Source organism: Salvia hispanica, chromosome 3 (assembly GCF_029641045.1).
Source record: "Salvia hispanica isolate PSC_SH4W2 chromosome 3, Shi_PSC_v1, whole genome shotgun sequence".
In the NCBI taxonomy this organism is placed as follows: Eukaryota; Viridiplantae; Streptophyta; class Magnoliopsida; order Lamiales; family Lamiaceae; genus Salvia; species Salvia hispanica.
In genome coordinates, this window is record NC_142694.1 from 3055301 (window position 1) to 3082884 (window position 27584).

At 32.9% G+C, this 27584-nt stretch overlaps 2 protein-coding genes across 2 annotated transcripts; one reads left to right on the forward strand and one right to left on the reverse strand.

Annotated features, from left to right (window-relative positions):
• Positions 1–6737: 6737 nt before the first annotated feature.
• Positions 6738–11609, reverse strand: LOC125214361 (homeobox-leucine zipper protein ATHB-8-like). Its single transcript, XM_048115358.2, has 17 exons — positions 11357–11609; positions 10642–10855; positions 10392–10551; positions 10145–10245; positions 9962–10052; positions 9776–9871; positions 9570–9683; positions 9419–9502; positions 9163–9318; positions 8998–9072; positions 8595–8894; positions 8331–8516; positions 8020–8235; positions 7598–7923; positions 7383–7488; positions 7144–7293; positions 6738–7046 (listed from the first exon to the last, which is right to left on the reverse strand). Exons 2-17 carry the CDS (start codon positions 10851–10853, stop codon positions 6900–6902), a joined length of 2520 nt encoding a protein of 839 aa, XP_047971315.1. The 5' UTR covers positions 10854–10855; positions 11357–11609; the 3' UTR covers positions 6738–6899.
• A 10070-nt stretch (positions 11610–21679) lies between these two features.
• LOC125215680 (GATA transcription factor 9-like) lies at positions 21680–23305 on the forward strand. Its single transcript, XM_048117175.2, has 2 exons — positions 21680–22080; positions 22370–23305. The coding sequence occupies exons 1-2, from the start codon at positions 21838–21840 to the stop codon at positions 23066–23068; spliced, it is 942 nt and encodes a 313-aa protein (XP_047973132.2). The 5' UTR covers positions 21680–21837; the 3' UTR covers positions 23069–23305.
• The last annotated feature ends 4279 nt before the right edge of the window (positions 23306–27584 follow it).

Below are 27584 nucleotides of genomic sequence, written 5' to 3' on the forward strand. Positions count from 1 at the left end.
TTGAATTTAGAGTATAACATAATACAATTAGTTTTGAGAAGTTAATGACATGTTCATTATAAGAAATACTATAATTTTATACTTCTACTACTACTTTAAGAGAACTACGTTGGACACATCTAACTTATTACTAACGCATTGTACACACCTCATGAAATGCACGCGATTGATATATTAATAACATTTAATTATTCTAATTAAAATTAAATCATTCTAATACTCCCTCCATCCCCAATAATTGTCCATTTTGGTTTCAGCACAGGTTTTAAAAAATGTAAAGGAAAGTTGGTTGAAAAAATTTGTGAAATTTGAGTTCCACTTTTATAAATTAATTTTATAATAAATGTGAGTGAAATGAGTTAGTAGAATGTGAGATATATTACCAATTATGATAAAAAAGTGAAAATGGATAATTAATGGGAGACGGATGAAAATGACAAAAGTGAATAATTAATAAGGGATGGAGGGAGTACATACTTCAATTCAAATCGATGATAAAAAACTTATTCATATGGTGCTTTTTAAAGAAAATCTATACTACCTCCTCCGTCCACCCCATAAAAATATGTATATTTTGAAATGTTATAAGAATTAATGCACAATTGATAAAATAAGAAAGAGAAAAAAAATGATAGTGAAAGTAGTGTTAGTGGATAGTAGGACTCATTGCACAATATTATTATTAGTATTTAATGAATTGTAGTAATAATTTTCCATAAATAAAAATACTCATATTTTTAGACTGATAGAGATAGAAAGTGCATATTTATTTTTTATGGAGAGGAGGTAGTATTTAATAAGATTCGGGAAAGTCTATATTTAGCGATAGTTTGTATGACTTTTTCCTTTACTACTAATTAATTATATGTTGCGGGGTTCGAATAGCAACGTTAATTAATTATGAAAGAAAAATAAAATTCATTTTCAGTCCTTCAATTATGAAAATATTCAGTGACTGCATCTTTACTAGATGATGATGATGATTGCAATAATAGGATTTGAATCCTATAAGAAGCAAGTTACTATTATTTTGTCGAAAGTCCATTTTCCAGTAGCTAGCATACGATAACTATTTTTAACAAAATAATGTAACTTGCTTTTCTGTGGAAGAAGGGCCCTTATCAACAGTCATGTTAGGTCAACAACAAAAAACAAAAGAAATTCTAATTGTTGGAGGGACCATATTACAAAAAATATAGAAATATTATCTTATTTATTTACATATGGTCTGATGTATAATGATGATGATACCTTTGTCTCTTTGTCTAACACTGCTTTATCATGGAGATATAGCAAAAGTTCAATGTACGCAGCACGAAATTGATAAACGATTTTTATTTATTAGATTTTCTATTAATATAATATTATTTAAATAAAAAATCTTCTTTTTAATTTTTGAGAGTTCATGATAGTTAGGTCGAGTTACACAAAATGGTACATAATAACATAATTAATTGCTTAAAAATAAAGTAGCCATGAATCATGATAGTGAGCAAATGGGTTTATTCAATTCAAATAATTATTGATTTATTAATTATAGAGTATAAAATCAATATATATACGTTGCATGATATAATTAATGAGCTAGAACATCATAATTTCTGATAATGTTTTTCAATTACGTTACAGACTGCGCAGTTGATGTTGTAATAATTACTTTATGTACAACATATGATTAATAATATTAAGAGAGAAACTACAGGGGCTGCTCCCATAGAAGGCTCCATTGATTAAGCATAATTAGGCCACAGACATAATATAAATAATAAACTATATATTATAAAAAATGATTCATAACTACTTTTGTCTCTCTAATCTATACTTGTACTCATGCCCACACAATTTTAAAAATACTGTATTAATTAATTCATATAAAGAATATCATTTATTTTATTTTTTTTAATTTAGCATAGTTAAGCACATATGTATGTTTAATCTATGCATGTGAGAGACATTGATGAAAGTGGTATTAATAAATGGTAGCAATAAATTATCAACTTTGCTTAAAAAAATATAAAATCGCAGAATGGGTCTAATTATAAATGGTAAAGAATAACGAACTTATCAAATAAATTCTATATACACCTGCCTGCAAATAGCGACAGTCTCGAAATGACTTAAAATTCTCATGAGATATGTGAAATGAGCTAGTAAATCGGACTCAACGTTACAACGGACGAGTGCTAATACATGATGGATTTTGACCATCCGACATCGTTAATTAACGGGCGAAACATCATTATACCAATTTTGGATTTCATGTTATTTTCAAATTTTATTAATATCTATTTCCATTTTATTATTTCCTTTCTGTGTAAGGTTTGAACCTTATAAGTTATAACTATTTTTGAAGTCAGTGTGATTGGTATTCAAGAAACTATATATAGTGTTCTTTAAATTATTGCATGGTTACGTCATTTGTGCATGTCAATGACAATATATATGAATTTAAAAATTATCAATAAAATTGAAACTTATTATTCGATCTAATTGTGTCTTGCATTTGTAAATTGAATTGCAACTAGAATTACCCAAATTAAGTCAAAAGAACCAAGATTTTTCGAATGTGAGAACTCTTTCCAACCAAGTGTTTCCATTCACTTTTTCTTTCTGCATTTAATCATGGTTCTACACAATCATTTCCTAGTTTTATTCTTCAATTTAAAAAAAATATTTACATTTTTTATTTTATTTTACAGACTGAAACAAATCAACAATGTTAATTGTGAACAAGAAACCCCCTTTTTCTCTTACTTTTGCACAATGAGAACTCGAAGATTCTGTCCAAAGAAGAGTCTATGCATATAAAAATAAATTATCTGACATACGAAAAAAGATCAAACAGCTAAGATTTGCTGTCATGAATATGAAGTTTCTTTTGGCCCTTTTTATTATAGTAAAAGAATAAATATATTTGCTTTCATCTCAAAAGATTAAAGAATTACAATCATAACTTCTTGGAGACCATGCACAAAAGTTCTTCAACTCTCTTCTTCTTTCCGTTGAAAAAGGCCCTTTTTCATTTCATTTGGAAAAAAGAAATTCGTCTTTTAATCAAAAGAGTTGAAGAGATATTGGAAGAACGTCACTTCTCTCTTTTGATCATATAAAATAGTAAATTTTTAGCTTAGTTTAAAATTAAAATCAAATTAGTCAATATTTGTCATGTGGTGATAGATCAAAAAAACCATGTGTAGGAGCTTGGTTTTGTTAGGAGTTTTACTATATGATTTTAACGATTTTATTATATGTCCAATTATATTTAGACCAATACTCTTTCATAGATGAGTAATGTCCTGATGTATGTTGCTCATTTGCTTTTGTTTTCTAGTTTCAACAATTGTTTTAGATAAAATGCTTGCTTATTAGTACTTTTTATTGTGTTTATATTTTGAGTATTGGTTTGCATCACATCAAAAAATTATTCAATGGCCCAATGCGAGTAATATCAATTAAAATAATGTGGAGTTCATGTGTTCATCGAAGAATTCTTTCAAATTTTATTATTATATATTTATACTAGAAATATACTACTATCATTCAACACCATGGTTATAGGTGAAGTTCTTTAAATAACAAAATAAGAATGCAAAGACATAAGGATATGCCTAATTGTGTCCATGCATGTGTATATTATAAAGTTGTTATTCAATAACAATAAAAATAAGTAGGTGCATGTGGAAACATCAATTTACTCAATCTCAACGTATAAATTACTTCAATTTCTTTATATAATTATTCGATAGAAGACTGAAAACCAATATATTTCGCTTGTATTTGATATATAGCCCATGATTAATTTCCAAATATATATAGTAATTATTTTTCTATGCAAGATTTTGTGTAATGATAATTTTTGATTGGGCACACACGTGCAGGCTATTATGGGAATCCTGATCCATGCATACCAACCCACTTTCAATCAAGAGCTTTTTCCCATTTTAAAACCAGATAAATTCAAAATTGAGTTAAAAATGGGGGTAAAAAATAAGTAATGAATTATAACTTTTTGATAATAAGAGATTTGGTGCCTGGGCATTGACATGCACAAGACCAAAAACATGTATAGAACAAAGTGTTATTAAGAATCTTTGTCTGAGGATTTACTCTTGCATATCATCTTTTCTTTTTCTTTTTCTTTATTTTTTGTCAGAGGAAAAAACTTTTTGTCTGGATAAATTATGACCTAGTTGACAACCATTATATTTTGAGTACTTTTTTGACTTACTGTCATCTATTTATACATACTACTCCATTTATTAAATATAGTTTCTACAGCCAAACCATTGCTTTCTTAAACATAAAAATCTTTAGTAAATCTCATCTGCACTCTTATTAATTTTCTTGTTGATCATATCAACTTTATATTCTTTAGAAGATTTTGTTGTTATGTTGAGATCAAGTTTAAGAATATTATACTAGTATTATACAGTATTTTACAAATTTATTCTATGCATGGTGTTTTGTGTTTCATATTATGTGTGTTTTTGTTCAAAATGTATAGATACTTTTGTTTATTGGCACATATTTCCACAAATCAACACAAATATTCTCAGTGTGGAAACGATGATGCGCCTATCAAATATGCTCAACTCTTCTCGAATATGCAGTCCTCATACGCGTATATTTTCATACTCTGTATCCTTTTGACGATATGACTTTCAGATTGACGATTATGGCTAAACCCCGCTCAATCATAGATTTTTTTTATCTGCGCGCTAGTAAAAGATGCATTGTTTCTATGAACATTTATCTTTTTGATGTTTCGCTTTTGAAGTATATATGGGTCGTTTATTGTTTGTGTTTAAGCAGCAACATTACTCTCTATTTTTACCCAGCAGGATGTACGCTTTTTATTATTAAAAATTCATTTAATTTTTAAAAAATTACTCCTCATCCATTGAATAATATATATTGTCTAAAATTTAAATACAATGTGATAATTTAATTCTTTGTATTGTGTGGATATAAAATCCAAATGTGTACAACCGACAATTTGAAGTTTATTTTGGCACACATATTTTTGGTGCCCGAGAGCACGCCTATTTGATATGGACCAATCATGCAACTACTCTTTTGAAACACATGCAAAGTAACAAAATGAAATCGATTTTCTAAGCAAATATATTTGCTTTTGTGGGGAACAAATTGGGGTGACTAACTAAGTCAGGAAAATTCAACCCCAAACAAGAAAATATATTTAAATTTCTAATGAAAGCCACTTTCCTTTCATACTATAATATATAAAGGGGCTTTGCAAATTTTTTTTATACTTTTGACCACATTCAAAGTAAAAAGATGTGAGAAATAATCATAACTTGAATTTCTTGAAATTGGCGTTTCGAATTTCAATTGGAAAAAATCACTACTTCAAACTGCTGGATAAAGGAAACATACATAATGTTAGTCTGATATTTAAATGTGAATAAGACTTAGTGGAAAACTTTTTTACCACTCAATTATAATTTGTCAAACAAACAAAGCATGCTAAATTTAACAGCTAGAGATAACTTTATTTTGTCAAACAAATTAACAAAGTGTGACAACTGTGAGCTTCCGAGATTATTATATTTATATACCTTTATGTTTATTAAAATAACTTTAGGTCGAAATCTCAATTGTATGTGATTTAATTTATTTTAATAACTAATCTAAAGTATTTTGATTTGTACCCTTAAAAATATCAGTAAAAAGATCTATGTATATACCACAACTATTTCTTGATTAAAAACATTGTTGTAAGCCTTCTAAAACTAATGTAGAGTTCATATGTGCATCGTCGACTTCACACCATCTATCAAAATTATCAAAAATTACTATATTAGAAAGAAATAAAAAGTGTCAATTCATATGTTTGTGGGCACGATGTATATAGAAGGCAAAGTAATGATGCACACTTATGTTTCCATCAAATGTTGTTTCTCCTCATTCAAGAAAAAAGGGGGATAAGGCAATTTTTCTATAATGGAAGGGTCGCTGTGAGAATTTATGACCAATAGAAATCAGACACCTCTCTCACTCAAGTGGTGATGTTTGTTTTTTAATAGTGATATGTTTTCCCAAATTTAGAAATTGATTTAAACATGACTCTAACACCTGACTAACTCATATCTATTCTTGGCTGTTTTATTTTTTTTAAAATCCTTTATTTACCAAAGTTTTCATTGATTGGGATTTTAGGATAATATTGAAATGTCTGGTTTGAGGTAACTTAATTAGGTGAAAATTTACTTTCAACGTCCAGTCTGATAGTTTTTGACGTGTGGGTCTCGACCTTTTAATTTATATTCATTTCTTATTATTTTATTTACTCATATATAATAATTAAATCAAAAAATATGACATTATATAACTTAAAATTTGCACAAATAAAATATCCTTATATTACATATAAAAAATTGGAAAATATATAATACATAATGAAAATTTAAAAAATGAAATTCATTAAAAATTAAAGTTCATTAAACGAAATAATAATTGGATATTTTAAATCAATATTATTGTATTGATAAAATGTAAATTTAAAATTTACAAAAGAAAATGAAAACTAAAAAAAAAGTTATAGTCGCAACCCTTATTATTTCGTCTCTTAAATGTCCTTGCAACATGCACTTACAAGGTATTGAAATCAAAACTTTATCAAATTTTGAGAGTAAAACAGTGTAGTAATTCTAAAAGTGCACTTATCATTCGCCTAAAATTATTGAAAAGCAAGTTATACTACTGATTTGCACATATAAACTCAAAAACAGAGAATTTAACATAAATTAAGGCCAAATTGTGTTAAAACTACAAAACTAGTAGTGTTAATAATAAATTAAAGAGAGAAAAGTTGAGTCTGAACATGAAGTGGTGTCACAACTCATACAAAGATGTCAAAATGTGATGGTTTTTGTGACTCAAACAAACGACCAGTTTACAAACATGAAGCATAGGCAGTGTGCATCTTCTTCTTCATTCAAAACCTTCCACGCAACGGCTCTTTCGTACGATATCGGCCTCCCCATGCTCGACAAACAGATGCCCCCTTGTAGGCACGCGAAGCCCTGTAGCCACACACGATCGAGTTAAGGACGAGGTAATTTTGAAGAGACGGAAAAGTACGTGAAATTTTAAAAAAATTAACGTATTTTTCTTTTTTACCTGTTGCATGATCTGAGGGAGCTCCGCGAAGAGAGTCTTCTTCCCATCGTCGTTGAAGATTTTCTCGAGAGTCATGTCTTGTAGCGCGACTAGGGTGGTCTCGAGCATGTCGAGCCCTGCTTGATTCGCGAATGTGAAAACCGGCAATGCCTGCAAGCAATTGGGAATGTTTAGACACGAAAATGACACGACCACGACTGATGCTGAACGAGACGAGGATAAAGTAGGTGATGTCTTACCTTTAGTGAGCAACATAGTACAGCATCAGAATGATGCCAGAGTGTTTTGAGAATAGAATCATTTCCTTCTGCTGCAGGTTTGAGCAGCTCTACTCCCAAGAAAAACCTGAGAAAACAGAGTTTATAAATTCAAGAATTCTTCGAAAAACGTGAATTTTACTCGTCGAGTTTAGGGGTTAGGATTTAGGATTTAAAACGTGTTTTGAGTTATGTACCTATAGCTTTGGTAGATCCAGCCTGCGAGCGTATGTGCCTCCGGTGTGGCGGGAGGGGGGCGCAGAGTGGCGGGAGGGGCGAGACGGGAGGGCGAAAGCGCCAACGCCACTCGTTGAACGGATGCAATGATGCTGCGGACATACTGCCTCGCCATTGCCGCAACACTCTCTTGAAGATGCATCTCGAACGCAAATTGGAATGCGATCGTCATTACGGATTTCGCGGTCCCGGAGCTCCTCATTGGGTCGCCGCTCGCTCTGCTCCCCGCGGCCCCGACTTCCAGAGTGGATGCAAGGTCCAGCGTACGGTTAGGGCTCGAGGCGTCCTGCGTGACCGACGGGCCCTAATGGGGTTAGCACGGAACGAGATCGAACAGCAAAGAGATAGATTAAGAGATGCTAAAGGAAACAAACAAACATACAGATTTCGATTCGAGAGGGATGATGCGGAAACCGGATGGAAGGAGAGGAGCATCATCGGAGAAAGAGGCGTCTATTGGAGCAAAGATGAGCTCCGCACAAGTCCCGACAGCGCTCTCGTCCACGCCGTTGCAGACTTGCAAGAGGAAGATGTCACTAGGCATGACCACATCATCTCTATATTGAGCCATGTTTTCAAGCCTAATCACCTCCATGAACTATTTCAAAACAAGAAACCAACATTTAATTAAAAAAACATACAATCTATATAAAATAAGACATAAACTAACACAGAATGTTGAATGAAACAAACCTCTTCATTCTCAATGGTGTGAGCCAAGGGAAGGATCACCTGCCCTCCGAAGCATCCAACGCGAGAAACGGGGATGCTGCAAGCCCCGGTTTTGACAGCAGCAACCGAGTAGGCGTCAATGCCGCTGTCAGCCCATTCAGACCGGTGCTCCCTTAGAAACCTCAACAGAATAGCCGGAGGTACGTTCTGCGAGAAGACGACGTTTAAAGTAATGTTTCAAAAGTAAGGTTTTGGTAAAAAAATCGAATCTCTAATGTAACTTACTTGTAACAGCATGGATGCCTTGGCACATAGCACCGCGTTGCTCATAGACGGAAATCCATTTGCATAAGTTAGAATCGTTCCCATCAGTTTCCCGGGGGAGGAGTTTACGTGCACGGTAACATCATCTATTCCGTCACTCTCTATCATCGACCACCCTTCATCCGTGAAGCCATTGACCGCCTCGTTGAAGCCTCTGCTCAGCCTTTGTCCAAGAGCACGCAAAGCAGCAGGTCGTCTCCCCCATCCCGTTACATTGGGCTGAGAAACTTCTTGAGAGATCTGCCTCAACTGGCGCAAAGCCTGAGACGAATAAGGATAACTTTTGTTAAGAAAGAGGTGAGACGACAGATACTTGTCCGCGAAAAACATGAAAGATAAGTTGATGAATAAAATCGATCCTTACAGCCAAGGTTGTCCGCTGAGAAAGCAGAGTCGACGACTCGTACAGAGGGCGCAGTACTTCAGGAACACTCCAAGGCTGAAAGAAAAACATCGATACACAGAAACTGTTACTCAAATCAGCTCAAGAATCGAGCATCAGTACTAATCAGCATAGCAGATAAAATACCTCTAAATCCATGTGATCAACTATGTGAATGATGGATCCACCCCCTTCACACGGCCTTATCAGGTATCCGCTGGGAAGCAGCTCTGCTCGTACGAAATGCTGCACAGGTGGCATGCTGGGGCCGTTCTGAGTGTTGTTCAGAGATCTTTCACACACCTTAAATGCAGAACCCGCAATCTTAGACTTCACCCGAAAGAAAATAAATAGAAAGGGAAGATATCGATTTTCTATTTTTGTGTAGAGGTTTAGTACATACCACAAGGCTGCCATCCTCCATCACAGAAGTATAGCGTAGCAGCCAGAAGTCTCGAGCAGGTGCGAGAGTAGTTGGCGCGTAGAGCTGAATCATTAGGTGCGTAAGTATTCAGTAAAGACAAGAAAGTTTAGGAGATTTTAAAAATTGTTACCTGCATATACATCAGCTCAATTGTTCCACCATTTCCAGTAGACATCACATTGAGGACATCCACAGCTCGACAATCACGGTACCATGAAGGTCGATCTTTGAGGATCTCGGCCACCTGATCAAGCATTCGAGAATATACAACATCAAACATAACTCAATTGAACGAAAAAGAAACTGCAGTTAGAAATGGTTTGCTTATAGACTCACTCGAGTGGGTTCTAATCCCACGAGGCCACATGCACGTGATGCTACACCACTGCATCCATGAGAAATAGCGATGATTCCAATGGAATCCGGACCAGGCTGCCAATGAGAAAGAGCAGAACCACGATAAATTAGCTATCAGAAATGAGTTTAAGATGTTGGATCATCCAAACAAGGACGAAACGATACCTTCATCCCGGGCATTTGGACCCACTCCACAGCGGTTCCAGTAGCCTTCGATAGAAACTCTGTTAAAGTCTCCTCTGCAATGGACAGCAGTCTAGAAAACAAGCAAACACAGCCTTTAAATTGAAGCAACGAACTAGCATTGTTTCTAAAGCGACAAAAGAAAACAAGTGATGAATTCCTTACCCTGCAGGACTTGCATCCTTGGGTGGATCTTGAGGAGTTAAGTGGTGCTGACCACTTGTCACCACCGATTCACAACTGTTATCCGTGGAGGCGAGCGTTCCCTGTCAAACGACAACACAACATCATCATAAGTATGGAAATGAACCCTATTATCATATGACAATACTATAGCATAAATACCATTATCATATATAATACGACAAACTTAAAGAATATAATCGAAGAAATCTAAAGAAAAGCAGTTTACATTTTGAGTTTGTTGGCGGAAGAAACTGTTCTCGTACACCAAATGAGAGACTTGTTTCTGCAGCCGATCATTTTCCTCCATCAACAGCTTGTTCATAGCTGTCAATTTCCTATTCACAGCTTGAAGCCGCGACGCCTCTTTTCGCTGCTTTTCCCTACATCTATTATCAAGAAACAAGAACAAATTAATTTAACTAACTAAGCAAGAACTTTGATGATCTAATCAAGAACTGAATCACACACACACATACCTTCTGTTTTGGAACCAAACTTTGATCTGCTTAGGCTCGATGTTGGAGAGGATAGGGCACTCTCTGATCAGCTGCTGTCGACGCAACGAGCTTGGCTTCGGGCACTCATGGTACAGCCTCTCCAAAGCATCCACCTGCTCCGGGGTGTACCTCACATACTTCCCATTATCCATCCCCATCTTGTCCTTGCAAGCAGATGTTACCGCCATCATAACTTCAACAAAATCAAGATTCACTCAGCCAATCAAACAAGTATCATCACAAGAATCAGTTCATATCAAGAAACCACTTTTCCTCCTTAAAAGGGAAGACTAATTTGATCAAACTGTGAAATCCCAAATCCAAAAATTAGGAACCATCTACATGTGTGAACACTAAATAGAGTAAAGCTGGCAACTTTCTCTCTCAAGATCCATGGCATCCCATTCCCACACAAGATGAGATTCAAGGGAACACGTCTCTTCTCTCACAGTGTGGATGCGTGTGTGTGTTCATCATCTATCCATCAATCAATTTATAAATAAATAAACAACTCACACGTTTAACCACACACACACATAAAATTGTTTAATTTTTACGATAATCGCATGTGTCTTTGCAAACAAGCGTAAACACCCGATTCCTACTAAAAAACTTGTGTCCGAAGCGTCTCGAAACTTCCACCACCCTTCAATTTTGGAAAACAAAGGGGCAGAAAAAGAGGAAGGCTATCTACCTGTGGGGTTGTTCGAAGGCGAAAGGTAGCGTCTTGTTTCTTCAGAAGGTTGCAGCGTGGAGCACTAAACGCAGATCTTCCATGCTGGTTTTGGGTTTCAAGAAATGGCCCTTTTTGGGAAAGATTGCAGCCTCTTTGTTTGAATTAGCGAATTGAGGTGATCGGCTTCGGAGATTGATCAAGAAGTCATGGAGATGGATGCATATGAGGTGTTTGTGTTTGTGTTTGTGTGTGAATGAAATTAGGAAGGTTTTGATGTGTGTGTTAGTGTATGTATAGATAAATAGAAAAGAGGGGACAGAATTTGGAAGTGGAGACCATTTTTAAGGAGTGAAATCAGTTTGAATGTTCATTTGCTTTCTGCTGCTCTTGTTTTTTTTTTTTTTTTTCCTTTTATTTCTTTATTCAATTATTCCCCAATTTTTTTAATGATGTATGTACTAAAAATAAATACAGTAAATTTCTATTAATAAGGATGAATAAATAAACATAAAGTTTGAATATGAGTAATGAGTAATATGCATAAGTTTGAATATATACATTAATTTTATTAATGAGATATGAAAAAATAGATACTATAAAACTTTCGCTCTTAGTGAAGTTCGAATCTTACTTTATTCGCTCACCTGTTATTCCTGAAATTTATGTGTTTATTCATATGTAATTCATGTCACATTCTCATTGGATTTCTCCCATAAATTACTAAACTATTTTCAGAATTTGAATAAGCAAAGATATAATAGGCAGATCAAAATATATAAAAATTCTATTTATAGAGTAGTAGTGACAAATTGTTTAACCATGCACTAAAGATGTGGGAAGAACTTCAATAAATACATGGAATTTATGTTACTTTCAATATTATAAAAATTACATGGTATCATCAAAATCTAAAATAATTATATTACATTGTTAGGTGGTTGAAATGCCCCACTCCCAAAAATCATGTCTACCCAAATATATCAAATCTTTACTACTCATATCAACATCACCAAAAAAGTGCTAAAGCCAAATCCCACTTTTTTATATGGCTAGTTTTATTATTTTATTTTATATTTATTTTGCTTTTTACAACCAAACCACCCCTTCTAGTTTTTGAGTGTCCATGCCAGAATTATGAGAACAAGTGTGATAATCTTTTTTTAATTTATTTTTGAAGTTTGGAATCTTTTAATCAAAAGAGCATGTGTATATATGTCCAATAATTATTCAAAGTTTATTTCTTAAAATTTACGCCTGTTTTCTTTTAAGGAATATATGATTTAAGTGCAAAAAGTATTGGCCAATAAAAAATCAAAGTTCAGTCTTCAAAAAGAAGTTAGATTCTTGTATTTGTTCCGATGATTTTCAACTAAGCATCTCTTTTGACCTTTATAACTCTTTTACAAATATTTGTAACAATTTTTTCCACATCTTGTTTACTCTATTATTCTCTATCCTCGTTAACTTTTTTTGCATACAATAATATTTTTATACACACAATAACGTTTTGCTACAAGTAACAATTTAAGAAGAGTTTCATTTAATCAATCTTTTTTGTTGAAAAAAATGAACACTGTTATAATAAGATACTTATGTGACATATATGCCGGGGTATATACCACCAATGATTATACAATATTTTCACTATACGAATTAGATACCATAGTAGTATTATGAATAACTTTACAACTTTATATACAACATTGATTTATGAAATCAAATAATCCCTATTACTCATTCCTTTCGTCCCAAAGTAAATGATGCGATGCAAACGGCCCACAAAAATGACCAAACTGTAGAACTATCAGAGAAATTCTAGTTTCTTAAAATTGAACTACATTAAATAATAATAATGGTAATCAAAACTTACCGCAAAAATCTGAAATCACTATTTATAAGTTGTGTGAAGACAATAATATGACGATTTCGCTCCTTAAAAACAATAAATTCGATCGTACACCATGGTGAATCCGGCATCGTCCGATGAAACTGCATCTTGATTCTTATTATCTTCCGTTTTCCATACTTTATCATTTTTCGATTTAATTTTTTTAAATCTCGTACTGAAATGCAACGCATCAATTAAGTCGGGACTAGTAGTACAAAATTGTTGAGGTAGTGGGGGAGGGGTAAAATGGAAGGGAGGACAGAATAATGAGAGAGGTTGTGCATGCGTTTCACAGAGAAAATTTGATAAGCTTTACCGGCAGAATGATGCTCTTTTTTCATTCCTCATCATTCTCGACACATCTCATTATTATTAGTTATCAAAAGTATCAACAATTTTTCCTACATTCCATTTGTCTCTAATTTTAATACTACTATCTTCACTTACTATTTCTGATTCTCCATCCCATTTAATGTCTTGTCAGATATCTACCTACATGCTACATTGCTACCCTATTAATTTTGTAGTATAACATTTATTAATTTCATACTTATATATTAATTGTATCCTCTAATGTGAAACCATGTTGCAGAATTTAAATCATATATTCCTTGTTACCTTGTCCGGATATGAATGATGAAGTTTCAAGAAAATTTAATTGTCTTATTTGATGAAATTTATATTACTTAGTTTTTTTAGTTTCATACGTTCAAAACAACATGGTTTAGTCATTCACATCATCATATTAATGTGTAATACTTCCTCCGTCCATAAAAATAGATCACATTTACCATTTTTGGCCGTCCACAGAAAATAGAGCATATTCATTTATGAAAAGTTTTCAACAAATAATAACCCTACACATCATTCCACTATCACTACTTCTCACTCACCTTTTCTCCTTCTCTCTTACGTTTTTCCCTTCTCTCTTACTTTACCAAATATACATTAAAACCCGTGTCGTACATCAGTTGCTCTATTTTTTGTGGACGAATGGAGTATTCCATATCACCATAAATTTAGACTCGTGCGCTCAACATTGCATTTGCCTAGAAAAAAAGTTCGTTGTGAGACAATTGCATATTTTTTAGATTTTGTGATTTGTCATTCAAATTTTAAAAAGTCAGGATAAATTAGAATTTAATCAAACTCTGTGATTTTAAAAGTAATGAACCATTGAAAGATGCATATTAATTATATTAATTTAGGGGATAATGATTCCAAATTCTGGGAAATTCAAAGTTCATATTTTTTTTTATCAAAATTTAGAGTTTATAAAAAATATCAAATTTCAGCCAAAATTTGATTTTAGACATCAATATACTATATATGGGATTTAATATTAATAGTATATGAATTGTGGAATGTTTATACTTTATACCAAGTCAACAATGGTTGTTCCTGTTGTAGAAAATGTAGGCTCTCAAATATTTCCAAATTATGCACTGGTCTTCCTCAAATTCTGCCACTAAAACTTTGAAAAATCTCAACATATTTTGGTCGAAAATGGAAAATGGCAGACCAATTGAAGTGGCTACACCAATACACTAACTACTTATATAAATGTGTATACAACATTAATTTATCTTGATTTTACTATTTCCAAGCACTCTAATGTAGACCAAAGAAAAATGAGTTACAAGGATGACATACGTAATCTAAACGATTCCTCGTATTTTATATGTGGAATAAATAAAAAATTGACAATCCAAAACTTTGTCAAAACTTTTTAGTGAATTGGGTTAAAAACGTGTTTGCACCAACATGATAAATTAGGTGATTTATTTTCTTTATCTATGGAATAAGCTTTTCCGTTGATAGAGGGTTAGTCATTAGTGGCCTTCGATTAGACTATGTCAATCAATAAAGTTTCTACACATGCACTATTGAGTTTGAAAATAAATTTGATTTTTTTAGTAACCCTTTTCAAAGACTCAATTGCTATCCCTCAATTTTTAATTTTTTTGGTTAGAGGATTAATTAGACTATATTATATTCTTATTATCAACTGTATCATGAGGTGACTTGAACCTATATACTTATTGATTAAAATGAAATTGTGTCCAAATAATAGTTAGAAAGAACTATATTATGCTATCATAATTAGGCTATTAGAATAGTTTAGCTACATCCACCTAAGTGACCAAACCATCACTCTCGACATCTCATTCACATTAAATCCAGCTGCATAATTAAATCATTCATCTATAATTCTCATCTTGTATAGTTAATGATTGTTTTATGTCTTGTCATAAAACATTCTGTCTGAATTCACAAGAATATGTCGAATGTTATTACATAAGTGAACTGGATTATTGCATTAACTCAAATTCATTATTTATTTTATTTATTACCGCTCTTTAATTACAAATATGTCCTTATTATAGTACCTATGTTCACAACCAAATTCATTTTTCTATTTTGAGAAGTTCCAAGTTAATTGAGTTATTTCTATTTTTGGCAAAAAGAAATTCTCCTTATTACTTTATTCTCTATTCGTCTCTCTTATTTTACTTTCTCTTACTTTTTTCACCATCTATTTAACACATAATTCTTAAACTGCGTGCCAAAAAGAAATGCCTCTAGTAACAAGAACGGAGGGAGTATAAGTTTTAATATAAAATTATTAAAACAAAAGGCATTCAGAGAGAAAAAAATGATTACTTAAATATTTATAATACAAAAATTCTTATGAATAATCGTATTCATCCAAAACAATTCAAATAAAATTTGAAAAAGAGAAGCTCTATATGTACTCACAAACAACATCCAAACACCCACATAAATTCACAATCATAAGAAGTCACAAACATTACACTATAATTCTACTAATAAAATAAATATAAAGAGAGAATTAGGAAAAATAAAATAAAAAGAAAATGGAGGAGCAGGCACGTGTACCAGAGAAATGTCTGGCGTGTAGTTAACGGGAGCAGACCGTATCTGGAGTGGGGGCCCACAATTCTGGGAGTGTGGCCCGCACGCGTGAAGATTGGGTGGTGCATTACACCTTTATATCGTGCCCCGCCTTCCCTCTTTCCTTTACCCTTATTTATTTCTCACGCCAACTCCCCCACCTCCACGCTCCCTCATCGCGCGTGTCCCCCAAACCAACAGTATTTTCCATTTTAAATTGAAAATCATAAATCACCTAGCTGGCTGTCTATTGAGTATAAGATCCTATCACTATTTGTCCAAAATTTTTAATTTGATTTGTGGATTGGATTTCTTATCTTGTCATGTTTTTTGAGAGGGGTCGGGAATAATTTTCGGACTAATTTTTATTGCTTTTTAGCCGCATTTAATATATTTTTAATTTAATTGTATAAAATGATCTATGGGTGTGTGGGCAATCTCTATCCTTGTGTTTTTAATGAAAAAGGAGGTATATTAAAAATAGAACATCTACCTGAATTTGTGCATGCTTGTCTATTCTTATTCTTTAGTTGTGATAAGAAATACTCCTAGCAAAGATTAATTTCTCAAAGCATATGCCTTTTTTGGTTCAAGAGTGAAAATTTTGATGCAACAACTTCGTAGGAAGCAACTTATTTTTTATTTAAATCCCTGTAATTCATAAATAGAAATAGAAATAGAGATTATATTGCCATGTAACACCCACCAATCCACCATGTGAAATCCTTGACAAGAGAGAATAATTTATTTATTAGTACTATGTTTGAATTAAGAGAGATGATTAGCCAATAATACAATTGTGAAAGAGGACAAAAAATTCGTGTTTCAACATGAAATGACTAGTAGTAGTAGTAGGAATAGTAGATTTATTTGAATGAGAGTGTTGAAAATGAGGTATAAGGCGACAAAAGAGAGATTCGGATACGGTACGGCGCGGAGGTAGATACGTAGGAAATACGGTACACGCGTATGGAGGAGAGTGGAGGCATGGAAAAGAGTGTCGGCTTCGGCGTGAGCCGACAGCTTGTGGCTGGGCCCCACAAAAGCGGCGCCAGGAAAGAGAGCTTCGCATTTTCATTGGATGGAGCACGAGAATATTCGGCGGCGCCTACCTTTTTCATTGTTTAATTTGGTGTGTATTTATATCTAATCAACTTAATTGCTTAATGGAAAACTATGTTTTGGAAATAAATAAATTTGATGTTCTGGCTACTTGTTATTTTTAATATAGATATATAAATTAATAATTCTCTTTAATACTGTAATATTATGTTCACAATTTAAAGTTCAACTTTGTCATTTGCAACGTTTAAAATTAAGAGATCCATTTATTTTATTCTTTTGGCTGTATGAATGACTCCTTAACTCCTTAAATGATGGATGAATCTTAATAGTTTAACATTTTATTCCACAAAATATTATGAGGGTGTTAAATTTAAAAGATTGTAATCTTATAATTAAATATGTAGTTTATTTGGTTCATGAGATTCCTCGCACAACTCAATCTTAAATGGATGATCATGAGATAATTAGTTATAGCTAATCCTTTCAAACTAAAATAATCTCACAACTCAATCCTAGATTACACTCCTTCTGTCCGCGAATAGGAGTCCCATTTTTCCGTTTTAGTCCATCCGCGAATAGAAGTCCCAGTTCACTTTTACCTTAAATGCTAGTAATAGAGTCTCACCTTCACATAAACCCGTGCCGCCAAGGAATGAGACTCCTAATGGCAGACGAAGGGAGTATCTTGCTACTATTTTATTAATAAAACCGAACATCACCTATATGAACAGACATTCCCAATATAAATTAAGATAAATGTACATAAATTTACATGGAGCATTAGTGTTCCTTCACCCTCAAAGTTTAACATACCTCACGTAATACATAATGCAAAATAACAATGCTAATGAAAAAAAAACGTTAGTGGAATTCTTTGATCCTCCTTGTTACCTTCCTCATGATTTTTCAAAAATTCTCGTTGACAGAGAATATGTTATATTTAAATTGGAGATTAATTTATTAAGGCTCGATGTCAAAACAAGGGAATTTTTCCATTCTTAAATTTTTCCCTCGGCTCAGAGGTCTCGGTCTTGGTCAATTAAATCGAATGATCTAATCATTCGGAGAATTAAATCATCGAGGAATTATCTTATTCTCACCGGGGTTCTCCCTTTAACATCTCCAAATATTAATTCTTTAACAAAAATTCAAATTTTAAATTTGAGCATTTTTTAAAATAAAAATGCTCAAAATAATTAATCGGGGTTTAATAATTTTAATTAAATCGGAAGATTTAATCATGGATAAATTAATTATTTAGATCATTTAACAATTAAAACAGGCCTAACTTATTTGATTTCGAAATTGGACTTCTTTAATTCTATTCCCCCTTCAGCCCAAATAATTAAATATAGAATTGGGCTCTAGATTAATTTCATAAGAAAGACATCACTTCATAGCCCAATTCAGAGGCCCAAAATAAGACCTAGCCAATGATATTACTTGTCAGCCCTTCTTCATTCTCCACACTCCATAAATTCACAGCCCAATTCGTAGGCCCAAAATTAGATATCGTATCCATCATTAGAAGCCATTTAATATGTGTGTTGTTTTTTCAGCATATGATTTTACTAAATCATCCCTTCTTTTCATAATAAAATCACATAATAGACTATTAGAGTAAAACTAAATTTTTTTTCACCATATTTCCTAAACTAGGTATTACTCATCCGTCCTACAAAGTATGCACTCTTTCCTTTAGTCTGTCCTAGAAAAGTATGCACTTTATAATTTTATAATGTTTTCTATATAATAAAAACTCGTGCTCAACCAAGAGAGAAATATTCTAATTTCTAAAATGTGCTCCAACTTTCTCAGAATATGTTTAATTTTTATTTTATTTATACAAATTCTAAATTAGTATTTTAATTATATTTGAGTTTAAATATATATCTCACAATCATCATAATTAAATATTTACACGCTTTAAGTATTGTACTAATTTTCATCATTATGTATTGGATTGACCCCATGTTATGTAATCGGTAGCAGTCCAATTATCCCACTGGGCTAGTCCAAAATCAGAACATTTACGGTAAGGGTCGAATATTTATAAATTATAACCTGAAAAAATCACAGTCCGATTAGCCACGTATAACCTGCAGTTTGAGTAGGGTTGGCCCAATACCTGTTGGGCTGACCCAATTGACTTCCCTAACCATCTCCATCGAAATTTCTCAACACTGTTTTGGGTTGCAACTGGGTTAAGCCTATATTTCAATTACAATTGGGCCCGATTCATCTATTATACGGGCTTGGTGGTAAACGGTCTTATATTGTTCAAGTATATACTATTCAATTGCAATTATAAGAAAATTTTGTTAATGCACAAACTAAACATATGAAGCTAAGTGATGAAATTAAGAAATAACTAATCAATTTTTTTTTTTAATTTTTATTCAAGTCGTGTCATTTGACCACACACAACTCACCAATTTCACATTATCCGAATTCATAAATTATCAATTGTAATTATTCATAATAATCAGATATGAGATATCGCCTCGTGGCATTGATTACCATTTCTAGCTTAGTTAGCAAGCTTAGCCCCCTCACATGGTTAGCTGACACTTCCTCCACCCTTTATCACGTGAAGTTCTAGCCAACTTTTAATATTCTTCTTAATTCAATCTGTTTTTCTACTAATATATTGATTATAGATATATAATAAGTATAACTAATTTAAAAATGCGTAACTAGTTAATAAGAATTTAGTTCACTGTAATAGCGATTTTAGTTCATTATTATAAGAGCGATTTAGTTCACTATAATTTATAGTAAACGATTTAGTTAATCTGTATTTTCAAATTCATGTTATGAACTAAAACACATCTATAGTGAAGTAAATTCGTGTTTTTTAGTTATTCATTTAAGTTTTGATTGCCCTATATCACTATTTTTTTTAATAAACTAGTTGAATCTGTCGTGACTTGATTGTTTCGTTCACGAAGAAATAATTTGCATTAACAAGAATGAAATCACAAACACAATGAATTTATGTGCATCTTTTTCTTGTCATTTACTACTTTAATTTAAGTATCATTGCATGTGAATTCACCGGTTTGAGCATTTTCTATTATTTCTCTCGAATCATGGTAGTGTATTAAATCGTTCATAACAAAGTTGAAGGGAAAAACTCCAATAATTCGGTTCAAAATAATTAGTTTATTCAAATAATCATACCATCGTAAATTTAAATGAATCCCAAGATCAATTCCTTTTTTTTTCAATTCCTTTTTATGCATAATCTTCAAAAATTCCTCTATGGCAATTATTAATCAATTATCACAAAAAATTCACTCAATGTGATGAAACCAATTACATGTGCTTAATTTTCAGGATACCCTGAAAATTAATGTTACACTAAGACTCAGACTAGAAGAATCCACCGTGACATGAATCTACAAGTAATCATTAACCAAATTAATGCTAATAATTTGTTAATTAATAAAGCATAAAATCATAGCACCGAGCCCCTACTTTGGATGGTCCCATAACATTGTCATCTGAAAAAAGGGTAAATTTTTATTTTTATTATTTTGATTTTGAAAGAGAAGGTACATTTTAAGGTGACCTAGTTCTTAAGTAAAGACCATGACCACCACCTCACGTGGTCCACCAATTTTATACATGCTCCCATCATAACACCCCATATACCAAACTCCATCCCTCACTTTGTCTCCCTAATTAAAAATAAAATAAAATAATAAAAATAAAAATAATACTAATAAGAATGTTGTGTGCGTGTTGGTTTAGCTAGTAGAATTATGGTTAATGTCCGAAGTAAAAGTTAGGCCTTGAATTTTCATTTGGTTCACTTCATTGATTTAGTTTGTCATTTATATCATGAGAATTTGTATTGTTGTTTCTTATACACATTACATGCGAACCCTTGATCTTTTAATTTGAAGTAGCTAGCAAACTATTTATCCAAATCTATTAATTAAAAATATGGCAAATTGTTGGAAAACTACCAAGTTTAGTTAATCGAGCAACTCGCAAAAATAATTGATTATACTATAACTTAAACATTTTTCTTAATTGTTTCACAATCTCGAATTTAGGGGAAGTTCAATATGATATAGCAGCAGAAATGCCATGTAGACCAAATGTTAAGCTATTCAAAAGACGTCATTTAATACACATAGTCAGTCACATTTTTTATTTCTACACATGTATATATGCATTGAAATTTTTCACTTGGAAAAATTGATAAAATGATAGAGTAACGTTATAATCAAACTTTTTTACAATTTTTTTCCTAAATTTATTCAAATGCATGGTACAAATGTGGACAAGTGATCACATAGAGATAAGAAGTAGATAAACATAAATTGCATAAAGATAGGAGGCGACACAATATTGTGAGAATCTCGTATTGGGATTTTAAACCAATATTCTATATAATTTCACAAAAGCCTCTTCTCACATGCCATAATATTACTATACTACAAAAATAAACTAACTACCCCAAAACTCTTTTTAAAGCCATAATTTCCCTATTCAACTTCCAATTTTTTAGGTGCCCCCTCTCCCTTGAAGCCCAAATAAACCCCTACCCTCACTCCTCTCCTTCCCACTCTCCTCTCCTATTTTTTCACACACTAAAAACACATACATTCTTCTTCCAATGGAAACCCCAGAATTCTTCCAAACAGATTACTACACCTCCCAATTCACGGCGGAGAACGCCAAAACCACCGACCACTTCATCATCGACGACCTCCTCGACTTCCCCAACGACGACAGTATTGACGCCGACGACTCCTCCGCCCCTCTTGACAACTCTTGCAACTCCACTTTCTCGGCCACCACCGGCGAGCAGCCTTTTTTTCAGGCGGCTGACGTCATTTCCAATGAACTGGCCGTGCCGGTATGTAATTTTGGATTAAATTTAGTTCATGCAATTACCTAAATTGTCTATGTAATCAAATTCTTGAAATTTTTTTAGAAATTATTTTTTTAAATATTTTTTTAGCATTATTGACCTCTAGCACGTAAATATCTTCTCTTTTTTTCTTTACTTATTTTCATATTTATATAGTACAAATATACAAAGTGTGAATTTTCTACTTTTTAGCTTGTATCTTAGCTAAAAATGAGAATGTACCATTCCATAGAAAATTGATTTTTTTAATTTTAATTATTTGGAAATTTTACAGTATGATGAATTAGCTGAGCTGGAATGGGTATCGAGCTTCGTGGACGAATCATTTTCAAGCGATGATTTGCAAAAGCTTCACCTAATTCAAGGCTTGAAGGCCCGAACCAACGAGGCCCCACAGGCCCAACACTACAATTTCCAGCCCAACCCGGCCCAAACCGGCCCGACCCTCCTCTCCGACATGTCGGTCCCGGGCAAGGCCCGGAGCAAGCGCTCCCGGGCCGCCCCGGGCAGCTGGACCTCCCGCCTCCTCATGGTGTCCCCGACACCCGAGGTGGCACCGCCTGCCGTGTCATCCTCGTCAGAGTCTGACATGGCGGGAGGCAAAAAGCCCGAGGCGGCCCGGAAGAAGGAGGCCGCCCCGGGCCCGGGAAGGAAGTGCCTCCACTGCGCCACGGACAAGACGCCGCAGTGGAGGACCGGGCCCATGGGCCCGAAGACGCTGTGCAACGCGTGCGGCGTCAGGTACAAGTCGGGCCGGCTGGTGCCGGAGTACAGGCCCGCGGCCAGCCCGACTTTTACGCTGACGAAGCACTCGAACTCGCACCGGAAGGTGATGGAGCTGCGGCGGCAGAAGGAGGCGGTGAGGGCGCAGCAGTTCCACCACCACCACCACCAAATTAGTGTTAATTTTGACGGCGCCGACGATTACTTGATCCATCAACACATCGGGCCGGATTTTCGCCAGCTGATTTAGGGCTTTTTTAATTTTTGATTTAGTTTGGTAGTGTTTTTCGTCGAGAATTTTTTTTTTTTTTTCAAATTATTAGGACAATAGAATCCAATCTCATCGAATTTTGTCGGGCTTTTGTTTTTTAGATTAAAAATGAAAAGAAAATAGTATAGGCCTGAAAAAAGGAGAAAGAGGGCTAATGTCCTAAAATTGAAGTGTATTTTTGAGCAAATAATTATTGAACAATTTTTCGTTACTCCATTTTCCATTTTTGAATAATTTTGTGTTGAATTACTATTATTATCTATATAATGTTTGCGGCCTAGTTTTATTAGTCGTGCGACAATTAAACATTTATTTTTCCATGCATTTATTTCCAATTGAACCACCAATGTCGGTAGCGTCGGCAATCTCCAATACTTTTTTGCCTTTACATATTTAACACCCGCGACAAAAGTTAGATGTATAAGTACATACAAGGAGAGGAGGCAAGGAGTTAAGTTATTTTTACTCCAAAAATAGAGAATATAAATAAATCGAAACACACAATAAAGAAATGAAATCCAAAAACATCTAAGTACGAAATTTGTTAACTTTGTGTTGGTAGGTGGGACAATCAATTTGAAATTGAACCTCTCACCTCTCAAATTGTCAATCCAAAAGTTGAATACTTACAACATGAAAATCACAATTACTATTCATTTTGGAATTGTGCAAAAAGAGATATTCTGTGTTGGTATATATCAATATAAATTGAACGAGCATTCATAATTTGGTGAAATTTAGAAGCGTGGCATGGTTATCCTTCTATTTTATGTTGAGAAATATATTAATCATTATAATTTGCTATATTTTCTTCCATAAGAAAACAATTTGAAGTGAACGAAAAATGTGCATGCACCCAAAATAAAATTATTCCAAGAAGAAAATTTTAACTAAATGTAGAAAAAAAAATGTGAATAAGCAGTTGTTTGGATGCATGAATTTCAGTGAGGAAGTTATATTGGGTGGTGAATTTCAAAGAGAAATTTACAGAGAATGTTAGTAAGTATAGTACATATTGTTTCATTGTTTTTTCACCATTGTTGGTGATATAAGTAACATTTGGATTAGTGTTTATCAATAGTTACCTCGTTTTGTGCAGCATATTAAAATGAGAAATTTGACAATGATATCTTTAATTAAGCACGGAAATCAATTCTACCACCGAATTGCATTGATTTTCGAGAAAGAATACATTAAATTTGAAAAGTGGAAGTTTTTTTTTGAGTCAGACGTGCCTACTTTCATGCACTCCATGTGAGAATCCACATTCTTCACTAGTTTTTATTTTTATTTTTTGAGTTTCTAATTTTTAATTTAATACATTTCAGATTTCAGAATTAGGTTTGGAGATGTTGGATACACAAAAAAGGTAGAGATTTTTGTTCTTAATTGTAAAAATACAAAGTTTGTGGGGTTAAAACTTGAGCAACGGTGAATTTTCTAGATTGATTTTGATTATTTTTTGCATATAATTAGAAATTAAATTAGTTCTTTATTGTGTATGTGTAATTCGTTATTATTGTACCATATGTGCGATCCCAGGCTACACTGATCCATAGGCCTAGCTACTATTTTAATTTAATGGAATCTTATTATTTTTAAAATATTTATGCTGACTAACAGTGTACTAGTTTAATAATACTCTGATTAATATACAATAAAATTCTGAAGCCATGTACTGTAATTGTCCTCTGCAGCAAGGTTTATTTTTTGAGTAGCGCAGTATTAACATATAATATGAGTATCAGAATATATATTAACTATTTCAATAAAAATGAAAGTGACAGAGAGCTGAAAAGATAGTGGTGGGTGGATCAAAGATTAGTTTAGCATATTTATTTTGTTTTAACATTAATTATGAGGTGCAGAATTTTGCAGTAATCACATGTATGAGCCTATTCTCTCCACCCCTCATGCATCACTCGTAGTAGTAGTATTATAATACTCCCTGCGTCTTATAAAAATATTCACATTTGGTTCAGTGGTTATGCCCGAGTTTTAATGCATAATTGATTAAATAAATGAGACGTAAAAAGAAAAAAATAATTAAAGTAATGTTAATGGAGAACGAGTCTCACCTCATTAAAAAGAAAAAAAAAATCCAAATTTAAAATGTACATATTTTTATAGGACGGACTAAAAATGAATACATACTCTTGTACTCCCTCCGTCCCAAGATAAGTGACTTGTATTCCTTTTTGGGGTGTCCCACTATAAGTGACCTATTTATATTTTTAGCAAAAAGTCATCTCTCTTACTTTATTCTCTCTTCTCTTCTCTACTTTTCCCTCTCTCATACTTTACTCTCTCCACTTTAACTTATTTAAATACTATTCCTTAAATTCCGTGCCCAAAAGAAGTAGGTCACTTATCTTGGGACGGAGGGAGTAGTAAGTTTTACTCCCTCTATCCCAGATAATTTGTCTCATTTTTCTATTTCGGTTCGTCCCACATAATTTGTCCAATTTTACTTTTTACTCCCTCCGTTCCTTCATAGTTGAGTCATTTTTCCATTTCGTGAAGTTCCCTCATAGTTGAGTCATTTCCATATATAGTAACTTTTTCTTCTTTCTTACTTTACTCTCTCTTACTTTATTCTCTCTACTTTATCACTTTTTACTTTATTCTCTCTACCTTTTTCTCTTTCTTACTTTTTAATCTATTTATTTAACACACTCAACATTCATTTCTTAAACTCCGTGCCGAAAAGTTCCGCCTCAACTATGAGGGAACGGAGGGAGTACCATTTTTTATAGTGGACCTCATATTCCACTAACTCATTCTTACTCATATTTTATTATAAAACTATATAAAAGTAGTATCCACATTCCACTAACTTTTTTAACTCACTTTTCGTTACATTTCTTAAAACACGTGTCCGATCAAAGTGAGATGAATTATCTGGGACGGTAACTTTTAAACTTGTTCTTGGTCATGTATAGTGTATGGCATAATTAAGTCTTGAATTTCAAGGATATTTTTTTCGATACACACGAATAAAAATAAATATTTACTACATCCATTCTACTAGTTTGGTATCTATGAAACGACGTGTGTACCTCAACTCATGTGACTATATACTCATGAAAGGTTAAAAATAAATAAATAAATACGTTGCTTAATCAAGAATCATAATCTAGATTTGGTTCAATAGGGTGACGATTTAAGAGATCCTACTACATTTTGTCTCTATATATGCTACATGTATATCTTCAACGTTACTCAAAATTGATTATTTTGAAAGTGAATATCCAAGATTTAATCGACACGAGTCTTGGATTCCCTTTAATCACAATATTAAACTGAAAGATTAAGTCTTATAGTAAAACTTAACAAGTTGATTAATAGTGACACAAATTACATAGCCATTTATTTATTTTTAATTGTAAAGTATGTGAATAAATAAGCATACAATGGGCTCCCATGCATGAGGGATATTTCCATGTTCATTGTATAAAGTCTGTCTCCAATCCTCCACTATATGGAACTGACACATACATGGTTTTTAATTTTTCTCATAATTGATTTTTCGAATTTCTAAAATTGTTAGTACTACAATTTAATATGCAAGATGACCATTTTCCTTGAAATTGGCAAATTTGGGGCCACAAAATTTAATTCACTTAATGAGTTACTATTAATTACTCCGATTTACTCATATTTATATATTATTATATTCCACGCAATGTATTTCGGCATCAACAACTTTTCTACTATTTTTTTTTATTGAAAATTCGATAATGCAAATTTCGTAAAAAAAATTAAACCTTGAATATTTGCACGAGTGCACAACGACTAAATCTAAAGCCAACTCATGGTCAGCCATGGGAGGTTGAGACTTTTTCAATTTGACTGTAAGAATATAATTTATGGTGTAGTTGAAGTTGTTGAACTAAATACACTTTTTTTTTTTAATTTTAAAAAATCATGCATTTTCCTCCCACTTTAATTAGACTCACTAAAAAGCTCTAAACTTTGTGTAGTAGTAGTATTTTTTATATTAGAATACCAATAGGGCTCCATTCACCACGTGCCCCTCACGTTGCTCAAATATTAAAATACAAATTCAAGGTTTTACAAATAAAGTAGGAGTAACAAATTGAACTTGAATTTAATCTACGTGAGTAGTATATTTGTTTTATATAAGAGCAATAAGCTAAAAAGGCTGTGAAAAAAGATTAGGCCCAACAATTTTCACAAAGCTTAAATGGCATGAAATTCTTAAACGGCCTCTTTCTCTGGGATTATCTCAGTAATATTCACAGGCTTTTATATTTTAATGGCCCAATCTTGGAGCTTATCGTTGTAAGAAACAACAAAATGGCCCAAATTTGTTAATAGTATTTTGGTAGGAGTTAATTATGGTTTGATAAAAGTTGTACAGGAAGACTTGTGTTGGATTTAATATGTACGTGTTTTGTGAAGTACTAAGTCTAAATATGAAAAATATTTAATCAATTACACACTATTAATAACATAGATTTCTTAATTCACT